The 14338-nt window shown below is 39.3% G+C and overlaps 1 protein-coding gene across 4 annotated transcripts in view; it reads right to left on the minus strand.

Moving 5' to 3' along the window:
* MYO5A (myosin VA) overlaps nucleotides 1–14338 on the minus strand; it is a 214462-nt gene that overhangs the window by 89364 nt on the left and 110760 nt on the right. For all 4 annotated transcript variants that reach the window (XM_038009994.2, XM_008016570.3, XM_008016567.3 and 1 more), the window contains exons 9-11: nucleotides 13433–13539; nucleotides 5183–5448; nucleotides 4284–4365 (exon numbers count right to left, since the gene is read on the minus strand). In XM_038009994.2, the coding sequence (XP_037865922.2) occupies nucleotides 4284–4365; nucleotides 5183–5448; nucleotides 13433–13539 (455 nt within the window). The remainder of the gene's footprint in view (nucleotides 1–4283; nucleotides 4366–5182; nucleotides 5449–13432; nucleotides 13540–14338) is intronic.

Below are 14338 nucleotides of genomic sequence, written 5' to 3' on the forward strand. Positions count from 1 at the left end.
CACAAGATGGCTCATGGGAACACTGGACCCCATTTACATGCTCAACCGAATCATACGATTGCAAGCTGTTTTAAAAATCATCACTAATAAAACCAGTCAAGCCTTGACTATTCTGGCCTGGCAAAAAACAAAAAACGAAAAACTCAGATAAAAAAATGCTATCTATCAAAATAGACTGGCTCTCGACTACTTGCTAGCAACTAAAAAAGGGTCTATAAGAAATTTAACCTTACTAATTACTGTCTACACATAGATAACCAAAGGCAAGTAGTTAAAGACATAGTTTAAAATATGACAAAACTGGCACATATACCTGTGCAAGTGTGGCATGGACTTAATCCAAGAACCATGCTTAAAAATTAGTTCCCAGCACTAAGAGAATTTAAAACTCTTATAATAAAAGTTATAATAGTAATAAAAACCTGCTTACTGCTCCCTTGTTTGCTACCTGTAGTTCTTCAAATGATTAAAAAAGCTTCATCACTACCTTAGTTCACCAAAATGCTACAGCACAAGTGTACTATATACATCACTATCAATCTACTGCACAAAAAGACATAAGTAGCAAAAATAAGAGTGAGAACTCCCACTAATAAAAAGTGAGAGTCTCAGGCCGGGCGCGGTGGCTCAAGCCTGTAATCCCAGCACTTTGGGAGGCCGAGGCGGGCGGATCACGAGGTCAGGAGATTGAGACCATCCTGGCGAACACGGTGAAACCCCGTCTCTACTAAAAAATACAAAAAACTAGCCGGGTGAGGTGGCGGGCGCCTGTAGTCCCAGCTACTCGGGAGGCTGAGGCAGGAGAATGACAGGAACCCGGGAGGCGGAGCTTGCAGTGAGCTGAGATCCGGCCACTGCACTCCAGCCTGGGTGACAGAGCGAGACTCCGTCTCAAAAAAAAAAAAAAAAAAAAAAAAAGTGAGAGTCTCAAAAGGGGGGAATGAGGAAAGAGATACACCCTCTCATATTGTTTTATATTATTTTATACTCAGTACCTGTTTTAAGAAAAAAACAAGGAAGTAAAACCAAAGACAGGTAGCCCGGCGCCAGGCCCAAAACCAGGCCTGGGCCTGCCTGGCCTAAACCCAATAGTTACAAATCAACTCATGACTTAGAAACCGATGTTCCTGACATTGTATAGAAGAACATTGTGAAACTCCCTGCCCTGTTCTGTTTCACTCTGACCAGCAGTGCATGCAGTCCCTGTCACGTACGTCACATACCCGCTGCTTGCTCAAATCAATCACGACCTTTTCACGTGAAATCTTTAGTGTTGTGAGCCCTTAAAAGGGACAGAAATTGTGCACTCGGGGAGCTTGGATTTTAAGGCAGTAGCTTGCTGATGCTCCCAGCTGAATAAAGCCCTTCCTTCTACAACTCGGTGTCTGAGAGGTTTTGTCTGTGGCTCATCCTGCTACAATAAGAAAGCAAATTTCTTCTGTTCTTTTGATTAATGAGAAGGCAAATAGGGCACCATATGTCAGCAGGACACCCTGAATGATGGTACGAGTATCTTCCAAAACAATGCGCTCTGTTTTAAAAAATTTCATTAATTTATATGCAGTCTCAATTTTGACAACAGAAACACTGCTCTAGACATTAAATAGAGCATTATTTCTCACACACATCTCCATGTCTAGTTTGGAAAAGCTCCTGGGGTCTTTAAAATTTTGGATGCTCAATTGTCAAAGAATACGGGCATGTAGTTCAATATGGCAAGAGATTCTTGGTCAATATAGTAATGCCTTCAAACACTAAGCATGCTGGCCGGGCGCGGTGGCTCAAGCCTGTAATCCCAGCACTTTGGGAGGCCGAGACGGGCGGATCACGAGGTCAGGAGATCGAGACCATCCTGGCTAACACGGTGAAACCCCGTCTCTACTAAAAAATCCAAAAAAAAAAAAAAAAAAACTAGCTGGGCGAGGTGGTGGGCGCCTGTAGTCCCAGCTACTCAGGAGGCTGAGGCAGGAGAACGGCGTAAACCCGGGAGGCGGAACTTGCAGTGAGCTGAGATCTGGCCACTGCACTCCAGCCTGGGTGACAGAGCGAGACTCCGTCTCAAAAAAAAAAAAAAAGAACACTAAGCATGCCAGTCACGGGGTTTCTCATGCTGACTGTCCCCAACTATATCCCCAGATCGGGTAACAGCCCTATGCAGTCAAGTTCTTTAAACTGTGAGACCCCACGTTCCTAGTCACAGCTGACTAAACCAGTGTGGGTGCATGAGGGCAGTCTCCTGCTAGAGACCTCTGATGAAAAACTTAACAGTGTTAATCAGATTCTCTCTCTCAGGTATTTGAACTGGGAAACAAGAAAATAATCAGGCAATTAGTAGTGGGAGTTGAAGCTGAAAGAAGCCAAAATGAATGGGAGATAAGCAAGTTAAGAGGACAAGAAGAGCATTCCAACCACTGCTGGGTTCACAGAAAGTTTAAAGTGAGTGAGAAAGTAGAGCTTGAGGTGGAGAAGATGTATACAGACTAGAAGGAAAGAACCTGCCATAGGATAGGAAGAGGGGGCAGAGCAGTTGTGCAGAGAGAATCAAAGATGCAGAATGTAAGGGAGTATGTGAAGAGAGAAGGAGAAACAAGTGGATAGAGACAGAAAGCAGGAAAGAGGAGGAGACGCAAGAGACCAAAACACACATGCAGACAGGAGGCCCCTGAAAAACAGACAAACTAGCCAGTTCCTAAAGAGGCTGGCATTGCTTCCTTCCATTCCAGTCACTCTGTGTGGAAACAATCGGAAAGAGTGGAACGCTGTGGCATTAACTAAGTATTAAGAAACTCAGAAACACCTTGAGAAACGGTAATGCTCAGTTTAGTTTTGATAGGTTTTTATTAATTTTTTTATGCAGAGATGAAAATCATATTAGTAGTCATCTTATTACGGAAACAGTCATAGGCCTAAGGTTTTAAGATCACTTCTACGTTATTTCACTGTGGTAAGAAGCTTAATTTGCTAAACAAAGATGGTTCAAGTTTTTATCATAGTATATGGAAAATGTAATCAAACAGTCTAAAAGGTTTTATAATGACAAGCAGCAACTCCTTGTCCCATCTCTCCCCAACCCCAGTCTCGCCCCCTGGAGGCAACCGTTTTTAATTTCCTTAGCTATTTCTTCTGATATTTACCTACATATTTCTAAAGAATATGCTTATTAGCTACCTTCTGATTTATCACTATGAAACATCTACTGATTTCGTTATGACACAAAAGAGGCTAAATTCACATACACCACCTCCGTCCCACTCTTCCACTATTCTCCCCATATTACTATTTTTAGATCCTCTTTTGTTTTTTACCAAATTTGTAACTTGCAATGTCTTTAAACATCTGGTTTTTGTGCATCAACTACAAACCATACCACTTGACCTCTCTCTTTACAAGATGAGGATTTATTAAGGGTATCTTTCCTGCCCTTCAGCTCTATCTTCTAATTCCTATAGGTGTCTCATTTTAATATCCTCTTTCATCAACACTAAGAATCACTCCCAGTCTTGCACTTAGAACTGTGCCTGGCACATGATGGACACTTCACATATTCCAACCCATTTAATCCATAAAACCACACACAGCAGGTACTATTATGATGTCCATTTTATAGATGAGGAAGTTAAGGCCCAGGGAGGTCAACTAACTTGCCCAAGATCTCCTGGATAATTGACACAGGGTAGGATTCCAACTCACACAGTTCACCTCTGTGCTCTGTGTCCTTCATTATTACAATCTGCTGACTCTGATTTTTAAGCATCTCTGAATCTCCCAACACCACGGTACTCCTCTAAGATATTTAATATTACTACTTCACAAGAGCCACTCAAAATATTCCCATTGCCATTGCCTCAGTGAATGTCCCAGACTGTTGAAAAGAGAATATGTAAAATTCTGCTTTTTAGTTCTGACATCTTGCTAATATAGCAAGTAAGCATTAAGACAGTCATAATTCCACATACAATTAACTTCAAAATAACAAACTGAAAGATATCCCTGGGCTCAAAGCTTCATACTCCCAAGCAATTACCTAACACACTGCCTGCTTCTTTCAATCTGTTTGTCCCAGATTTTCATTATTATCAGACAGCAATCCAAGGATAGCCTTGAATCCCACCTGGCCCATAAAACATTTTTCTAATGTTGTACCATTCATTAATCATCAGTTCTAAATTCCATATAATAATTATAATTCACAACTTCATTTCAGGGATAAGCTTTTAAACAAAGACTAGGAATTCAAGAGAATAATTTATAGCAGAGTATTATTTAAGGAAGAACATTCTTACCATATTGAATTGTTGCTGTAGTTTTTCATTTGCATAATTTATGCAAAACTGTTCAAAACTATTTATCTCAAATGTTTCAAATCTGTAACCACGAAGATAATATGGAAAGGGGAGAAAAGGAACAAAAAGCTTTTTAAAAATATTCAAAATATACACATTAGGAAGAAAGAAATGGGACATCCCCCAACACTGTAAAACTTTCTTTCCATATCAGTGAAGATAAAGATTTATAAGTCAGTAACAAGAAATATGTACCCAGCAGATGAGCATCAGCCACGCAGTGGAGAGGCTTTTTTTGTTGTGTTTTGTTTTCTTTTGTTTAACGGCCCTAGCATGCAGAGGTGTTCAACACTATGAGTTTTTGAGGGCTCATTCACCCCCAAGTGGGGAACATCAGAATTATGATAAACCCATTGCTCTTGCCAATTTACTGACTCACAGTGTTACACACACATAGGAGGGAAATAGGAACAGAGATTTTACAGGTTCTTTTGAAAAAGAGAACCAGAGAATGAAAAATTAAGTATGAAACAAGCACAAATATGAGGGAAGGATTTTAACAGCTAAAGACAGGTACCCAAATAAGGCAAACTAGCAAATAAAATTAGATTTTTAGAATTTCAGTGATAATTTACCACATGAGCATCTGAAAACCAATTAAGTCTATGCACTAGCTAAGTAAATTAGCTTCAGATTTGAAGCATTTTTTTTGTTTGTTTTACTTAAATTTTAAGCAACATGCAATTGCATCACCATCATCAAGGTGTTCTTCAATTGTCGTAGGCAAAGTTTCCCTTCTCTTTACCAGTAGGAAACAGAATCAAATGCCCACTTAGACTTACTAGATAAGTTCTAGAAAGGAATGCTCTCTGGTAGACCAATTAGCCAAATATACTCACCCGTAAATGTCCAGCACACCAATAAAAGAGTGCTGTTTGACAGCAGAATGGAGAGCCTGATTGACATTATCTACAATCCAGTTAAAAAGCTTGGCATAGATGTGCTTGGCCAAAGCATCACGGGCATTTGTGGCCTGCAGCTTGGAGATGGGCTTGATGTACGTCTCTGTGGCAGTAGCCAGCTTCCGATGGCAGAGCCAGTGACACATCTCCTCATAGTCCACACCCATGAGGTCACAAAATATGCAGAGAGGTTCATGCTTGGGCTGCCAAAAGATAATAAGTTATTTCCTATGACCAGATAAATCAAATAAGAATCTCCTGGAAAATGTTAACAAAGAGTTAACAAATAAAATTCAGTAATTTCTTTGTTATAACAAACACCAAGATAACTCAAAGTTGATTAGTGATAATAAACACATTCATCCATTAAACTGGCATCCAGGCAGCATTTTGCAATCTCTTCTGGGGCTCACTTCAAAAATTACCTCTTCCTTTAACTCTTCAGAGTATTTGTTTGTATCTCTCTTAAAGTACCTTCATTCATTCGATCAAAAAATCAGTCAGTCAGTCAACAATTATTTACTGAGTGCTACTATGCGCCAGACAGCAAAAACAAACATGGTCCCTGCCCTCCTAGAATTTATAGTCACTCGGGAAAAATGGATATTAATCAAATGATTGCTCCCTAAAATGAAAAATACCACAAAGACCAAGGACACTATGCTGAGTCCACGTGAGAGGAATATGCTCTGTTTAGGAAGCAGGAGACAGTTCCTTTGAGAAAAGGAAGGTGCTAACTGGGTGAAAGGCGGAGAAAAGGACTTTCCAAGCCAAGGAAACAGCTGGCAAAAATATTCTGTGGTAGGAAGGAAATCACCTATAGGAAGGATTGAAGCTGAATGAGGGAGAAAATGTGAATTGAAATCACAGAAACAGACAGAGGCTATACCCCAGCTGGTCTTTATCCTTAGAGCAATGGGAGACCACTGAAGGGTTGTAAGCAGGTAATTTGACAGTTATCTGTGTGACTTTTTAGATCAGAATGACTTCCATGACTTACATATCCCTGTACCCCCTAGAATATCTTCCGTGAGCCTTGCATGAGTAGGTGTTTGATAAATACTTGTCTATTTTAATCCATGTTACTACATTATATTTTTCAACATCTTCAATCACATGTATCAGTGGAATCTGACAACATTTCTGGGGAACAGGCAGGGTGAACATTGTCTCTGGTGGATAAATGAGGGAATAGGATTCAAGATAACAAATAGCTTGTCAAAAATCAGCTGGCAATTGACGTCAGAGTTGGCATTAGAACCTGGGTCTCCTGACACCCTCATCTGTAGACTCTTCACACTCAAGCACTCCTTCCTTCTTTCATCCCCCTTTCGCCCAAGTAATAACTTTAGATACAAACCAGCACCACTGCCTGCTCAACTCCCTTACATAAGCAGCCATATACATGTATGTGTTTAGTCTGACATCATTTAGAAGTGGGTCAGGCAGGGCGCGGTGGCTCACGCCTGTAATCCCAGCACCTTGGGAGGCTAAGGCAGGAGGATCAGCTGAGCTCAGGAGTTTGAGACCAGCCTGGCCAACATGGTAAAACCCTGTTTCCACTAAAAATACGAAAATTAGCTGCTTGTGCTGGCGGACACCTGTAATCCCAGCTACTGGGGAGGCTGAGGCAGGAGAACTGCTTGAACCTGGGAGGTGGAGGTTGCAGTGAGCTGAGATAGCACCACTGCACTCCAGCCTAGGCGACAGAGTGAGACTCCATCTCAATTTTCTTAAAATTAAAAAAAAAAAAAAAAAAAAGTGGGTCAGCATTCTGTAAACATATTCTACTTGAATGTTGTTACCATATTGTTCTATTACTTTGGTTTAAATTCTCCACAGCTTTACTCATTTTTGGACTTTACCTATCAATAATTGAGAGAAGTCAATCATCTCCCACTCTGACAGCAAATTTGTCTCTTCTTGTGGTTTCTGTTGATTTTTGCTATATATCTTTTGAGGCTATGTCATTAAGTACATAGAAGTTTGCACTATTACATATCTGTTCTCTTTAAAGATGGGATTTCCTTCTGTTGCCCAGGCTAGAGTGTGGTGGTACAATCGTATCTCACTGTAGCCTCAAACTCCTGGGCTCAAGAGATCCTCCTGCCTCAGTCTCCTAGGATTACAGGCAGACACCATGCACAGTGAATAAAATCTTTATCATTGCAAAGTCACTCTACTTCCTTCTAGCACTGCTTTTGGCCTCAAAGTCTATTTTGTTCAATACCCGCACAGTGCTGCCAGTTTTGTCCTAGCTAGCATGTCTTTTCTAAACTTTTTTTTTCAAACTTTCTGTACCTCTATAGTTTAGGAATGCTTCTTTAAAAAGTATAGACCTGAAACTTTTTTTTCTTTTTTCGACTTTTATTTTAGAATCGGGGGGTGCATGTGCAGGTTTGTGCACAAGTACATAATAAAGGAATATTGTGTGATGCTGAGGTTTGGAGTATGAATGAATCTATCACCTAGGTAGTGTACATAGCCGCCAATTGGTAGTTTTTTCCAACCATTACCCTCTCTTGTATTCCCCCGTGTCTGTTGTTCCCATTTATGACCATGTGCAACCAATGTTTAGCTCCCACTTGTAAGTGGGAACATGTATTTGGTTTTCTGTTTTTGTATTACTTAGGATAATGTTTTCCAGCTGCGTCCATGTTGCTGCAAAGGGCATGATGTCATTCTTTTTTATGACTGGGTAGTATTCCATGGTTATATCTGAATTTTTTTTAACCAGTCTAACAATCTAAGTCTTTTAGCTGGAGCATTTAGTCCATTTTTAATTATTTCCATCTTATTTTGTTCTTTTGGTTGTCTTGTTTTTCAACATTTCTTTTTCTCCCTCTTTCTTGCCATATTTTGATTTTTTTCAATCCATTTTCCTCTCCACTAGTTTGAAAGGTTTACTTTGTTACTATTCTGTTATATAATTAACATAATGTAACTAAGTAACACTAACTCCAAACATCCCATCCCAATTTATCCTCTGTTATTCAATACTTTAGTTCTACCTTTTGTGTGTGGGGGCAGGGTAGGCGGCTAGAGATTCATTTCGTATTTTAAAGTTTTTATCTAATTTTAGACTAACACAAAAGTTGCAAGAACAGTACAAAAAATTCCCTTCACTCAGATTCCCTAAACATTAACATTTAACCACATTCCCTTCTATCACTCTCTCACTTTTTTACACACACACACACACACACATATATACACACACACATTACTTTTTCAGAACTTTTTAAGAGTAAATTTCAAACACAATGCCCCTTTTATCTAAATATTTCAGTGTGCATTTCCTAAAATACATGGACATTATCTTACGTAAGTGCAGTATAATCAACAAAATGAGAAAATTAGCAATGATACAACCCTATAATATAACCTGCAGATCTAAATCAGTCTTTGCCAGCTGGCCTAACAGTGTGCTCTACAAAAAATAATTAATTTTTATGGTCCAGGATTCAATCCAGGATCATGCATTGAATTTAGCTATCATGTCTCATTAGTCTCCTTTAACATGACCAGTTCTTCATTCTTCTTTGTCTTTTGTGACCTTGACTTTTTGAAGAGTCCCTCAGTTTGTGTGTCTATGATATTACCTCATGATTAGATTTTGGCAGAAATACCAAAGAAGTGGTGTCGCACACTTCTCAGTGTGTCATATCCAAAGCTATGTGATATTGATTGGTCCAAATATTGGTACTATCAATTGTGATCACTTGGTTAAGGGAATGTCTGCCAGGTTTCTTGACTATAATGATAACTATCTTTCCCTTTGTAATTAATACATGTCTTGTGGGGAATTCTATCTTTTACCAGATCAATATACTATTATTATCTTAATTAATCAAATTTTACCTACATTTGCCCACATTTTACTAACTTCTTAGTTCATTTCTTCTTGCATCTTAGATCTTCTAACTGGGATCACTTTCCTTCTGCCTAAACTATATCCTTTAATATTTAATATTTCCTCTAGTGAGGGCTCACTGGCAACAGCAGATTCTGATAAGTCTTTTTTTTTTTTTTTTTTTTTTTTTTTGAGACAGTCTCGCTCTATCCTCCAGGCTGGAGTACAGTGGCACGATCTCAGCTCACTGTAACCTCCACCACCCAGGTTCAAGCAATTCTCATGACTCAGCCTCCCATGTAGCTGGGATTATTGGCATGCGCACAACGCCCAGCTAATTTTTGTATTTTAAGTAGAGAGAGGGTTTTGCCATGTTGGCCAGGCTAGTCTCAAACTCTTAGCCTCAGGTGATCCACCCGCCTCAGCCTCCCAAAGTGCTAGGACTACAGGTGTGAGCTACCACACCTGGCCGCTCATAAGTTTTCAATTGTCTGAAAATGCTTCCAACTTTAATTCATTCTAGAAAGATATTTTAACTGGATATATAATTCTAAGTTAATAGTTTCCATTCTAAGAACACTGAAGATATCATTCCACTGTGTTCTGGCTTTTATAACTGCAGCTGGAAAGTGAGCTATCAGATTAACTGCTATTTCTTCAAGGGCAATCTCTTAATCTCTCTGTTTGAAGTTTCCTCTGTCTTTGATATCATTATGATGTGCTTAGGAGTAGATTTCTTTTTATTTATCCTAACTGGGATTTTCTGTGGGTTAGTCATTTTCACAAGTTCTAAAACTTTTTAGTAATGATCTCATGGAATATTATGTCTGCTTCATTCTCTCTCTTCTCCCCTTTATGAATTTTCATTAGATTAAAATTAGACATGATTACTCTATCCTTCTCTCTTAATTACTGTTTCAAGTACTCTATCTTTGGGTCTTATCTTGCATTTTGGGCAATTTCTTCACATCTATCTTCTAGCTTATCAGTTTTCTCTTCAGTTGTGCCAAATCTGCTGTTAATTTATTTTGGCATTCTTAGCAGGTATGACTCTGCTATCTCATTTCTCCTAGCTCCTTCTATTTTGTTTCACTGGGGGACTTGTGATTTCTGATTGTGAGTCAATACTTCTTGTAACTTTTCTGATGGGACTCCACTGAGGCCTAGACTGAAGGTGGGTCCTCCAAAGTAGATTTGCAGTTGCTTCTGTCAGGTGCCTAGGCCACTACCGGCCCAGGATCAATTTAAGCTATATTTTCTTTATGTAGTTTTTGAGACCTTCCAGGAACTATGAAATCAGTCTGGGAATGAATATGTGTGAGAGTCAGTTTGCTGTTATAAATTTTTAGGGAGCTAGTTTTCTGCCTCCACTTGGCACCAAAGTATGGGTCAGGTTAAGTTTTCTTCATACTCTTGGAGTGGGTGGTGGGCAAACTGATTACTAGCTCCCCACTTAGGGTCTCAGCTTTAGGCAGGAGTCTTTGTGTTCCCCTGTTTACATGAGTCCTGTGCTTTGTCTTTGTCTTCTGTAGCTCACTTTGCTATAAAACCCAAAGCTCAAGGTCAGTGGGTTCAGCAAATGCCTTCAAGGTGGAGCAGAACTGTCAAATAGATATGTCTTACCAGTAACTTCTAAAGCTTATTTAAGGCCAGGCACAGTGGCTCATGCCTGTAATCCCAGCACTTTAGGAGGCCAAGGCAGGCAGATCACCTGAGGTCAGGAGTTCGAGATCAGTCTGGCCAACATGGTGAAACCCCGTCTCTACTAAAAATACAAAAATTAGCTGGATGCAGTGGCACACACCTGTAATCCCAGCTACTCGGGAGGCTGAGGCTGGAGAACAGCTTGAATCCAGGAGGTGCAGGTTGCAGTGAGCCGAGATCGCATCACTGTACTCCAGACCAGGCGACAGAGAGAGACTCTGTCTCAAAAAGAAAAACAGGAAAAAACAAAAAACAAAACAAAAACTCATTTAATCTCCACCTACCCCAAATAGTGAAACTGTAGTACTTATAGCTATCATCAAATCAACAAAGTTGACAAGCACTGGTTAGAAAGTAAAAATAACAGAATTACAAGAACTGGATGGAAGTAACTTCTGGACAAGTTCCATACATTGTAAGTACTATTCCTCCAAGATGATATTAATAGCTTCTAGACATCTCAAATAGGAAAATAGTACACTCAAATTTTAGGTAAGACTCATAGTGAAGTGATACATGTGATACAACATTAGTCACAACTTTCTTGATTAGGAGAAGCTTGACATTTGGGGAAAGGTCACAAGGGCAAAGATGAAAGATGGTGATGCAGAAATCAATGAGTTCTTTTTAAAAAATCCAGTTTGTATGCCAACATTCAGAGTAGGGTTATTCATAACAGCCAAAAGGTGAAACAACTCAAATATCCATCAATCAACCAATGGATAAACAAAATATGGTATCTCCATATAATGGACTATTATTCAGTCATATAAAAAAATAAGTATTGACACACGCTACAACATGGATGGATTTTGGAAGAAGCCAGTCACAAAAGACCATATATGATATGATTCCATCTATATGAAATGTCTGGAACAGGCAAATCAGCCAGAAAACAGATTTATGGTTACTTAGGGCTAGGGAAATTGACACACAGGTAACAATAAGTAAAGGGTACTGGGTTTCTTTTTGAGGTCATGGAAGTATTTTAAAACGACTATGGTGATGGTTGCACATATCTGTGAATATACTAAAAGCCACTTAATGGTACACTTTAAATGAGTATGATATGTGAACTATATCTCAACAAGGCTTTTAAAAAGACTAGCAATGTTTCATTAGAAGGAATCAGGGTTTAAATTAGACTTATCATTTTCTCTTTTATAAAACCACCATTAGAAAAAAAGAGGCTGGGAGAGGGGAGGAGGAATCATGCATCTAAAATTAGGACCCATGGCTTAGGAAAATTACACCTTAAATAGAATCATAAAGAAAATCATGAGGATCAAGCTTTCTGTAAACCAAACTCTCTGCCCATCTAGCTCTTGGCCCCTGGACCAATAAATAAGTTACAGGGCTGGATGCAGTGGCTCACACCTCACACCTGTAATCCCAGCACTTTGGGAGGCCAAGGTGGGCGGATCATCTGAGGTCCGGAGTTCAAGACCAGCCTGGCCAACATGGTAAAACCCTCTCTCTACTAAAAATACAAAATTAGCTGGGCATGGTGGTGTGCACCTGTAGTCCCAGCTACTCAGGAGGCTGAGGCAGGAGAATCGCCTGAACCCAGGAGGCGGAGGTTGCAGTGAGCTGAGATCGTATGCCTTTGCACTCCAGTCTGGGCAACAAGAGTGAAACTCCGTTTCAAAAAAAAAAAAAGTTACAGAAAAAGTTTTCTTTTCAGATCATAAAGTCACTTATTTTATATTATATCATGTCTCACACATCTAATATAGTATCAAAGTAGTATATCCAGAAAAGACAAGAAATAGATTCTTTTCTTACAGGAGTAGAGAATCTGTTTTTACACAAGAGGATATAGATCCAGAGAAAAAAGGCAACTGAGTTGAATAAATGCCATTTAAATTAAGGCCTTAATTAAGAATACCAAAATGAATAGCATGGCTCTTTCCACAAGGACCTCAAATCCTAGTGGGTAAAGGCAAGCAAGAAAGACCTTTATAGAACAATGTGATTTGAGCTACAATAAAGGAAAGCAGAAGGGGGAGTGTGTATCTAAGAAGACATGCTAGAGATCTGCCTGTGAGAAGTGAGTAAGAGCTGGCTAGGGAAGAAGAGCAATCTACGAACCCCAGCAGGCAGAATCTGAGCAAAGCCAGGAGAGACAGCCAGCCTGGCATGGAAATGGCTGGATGTGGAGTGTGCAAAGCAATGAGAAAGAAGCTCAATAGGAAGTCAGTGGTCAATCACGAAGGCCTTTCATGTCATGTCATGTCATGCCAAGTAAGGTGTTGGGTCTTCTTCTGAAGGCAGTGGGGAGTCCTGAAACATTTCAGTAAGGGCATGATATGATCCCTTATAGCTTTAACTTCCATGAGTTTCTGATCTTGTGGGGCCATATCTGCATCACAGTCACTAATCTCATCTATCCATCCCTCTCTCTTTCTCTCTCTCTCTCTGTCACACACACCACAAAATCACTATGCACCAGGTATTAGAATCCATATTTCTTTATTCTCAGTTTGAGATTCTCATTTTGATAATATATGTCTTTGATAATTATATTTCTGATAATATTGAGAGACTTACACTACATTGCTTCTTTAAACAATCTACAAATCTAAAACACAATTCAACTGCCATTCCACAAAAGCTTATTCTGAACTTACAGGTATTGTGCAGCTGTCTGCATCTCGGGATGTAAATCCAACATTGCCTAAGTGAAGGATGCCAGCAAGTATTCGGAAAATTCCCATTTGATGAGATTCACTAATTCCTGAAACAAGAGAGTGAATGAACAAGTAATTAATTTCAGAATAGCAACTAAACAATTACAGCAATTTTAAGCCTACTGTTAATTCCTGAATATTGCCAGATATTGTGCATAGTATAATGTGTCATAGCTAACAACACTTTCATCTTTGTTGACATTAACACATTAGGCAGTTTAGCATCATGGATGGATAACATGGCTGCTGACTGTGGCTGATCTGGCTTGAGACCTGGCTCTGGTACGGACCTATCATCTCAAATGAACAGGTAACTTCAGTATTCTATGCCTCCACTTTCTCATTTGAGATATGAAAATAATAGTGACTATTTCAAAGTATGTGAAGATTAAATGAGATAATGCACATAGCATACTTAATACACAATGTGACACACAGTAAGTGCTAAACAAATTATTGTCATCATTGTCACACGCTGGGTTTAAAATTAATAGTATTACCATTTCTATTTATCTCTGCTCCAAATACAGCCCAATAAAGCTGTTACTTCTTAAGGCTGTTTAAAAAGTAATTATTTAATTACTTCTTTAAACTACAGACCAAGTATAAGTCAAAGAGACACCAAGATTAGAAGCGTTTGGGCTGGTGCTATATCCCAACCTGATGAGTATGCATCCAAATACAGCACCAGAGCAGAACTTGAAGGATAAGGCAAGATGAGAAAGCCGGACAGCTTTTGGCTTTTATCAGATCTGGCTTCATTTTTAAATAACATAAGAATCTCATGAAAATTAGATATAATTGCATGCAAATAGAAGCAGTGAAATCATTTCCAAATATGTAATC

This window comes from Chlorocebus sabaeus, chromosome 26, assembly GCF_047675955.1.
Source record: "Chlorocebus sabaeus isolate Y175 chromosome 26, mChlSab1.0.hap1, whole genome shotgun sequence".
NCBI lineage: Eukaryota > Metazoa > Chordata > Mammalia > Primates > Cercopithecidae > Chlorocebus > Chlorocebus sabaeus.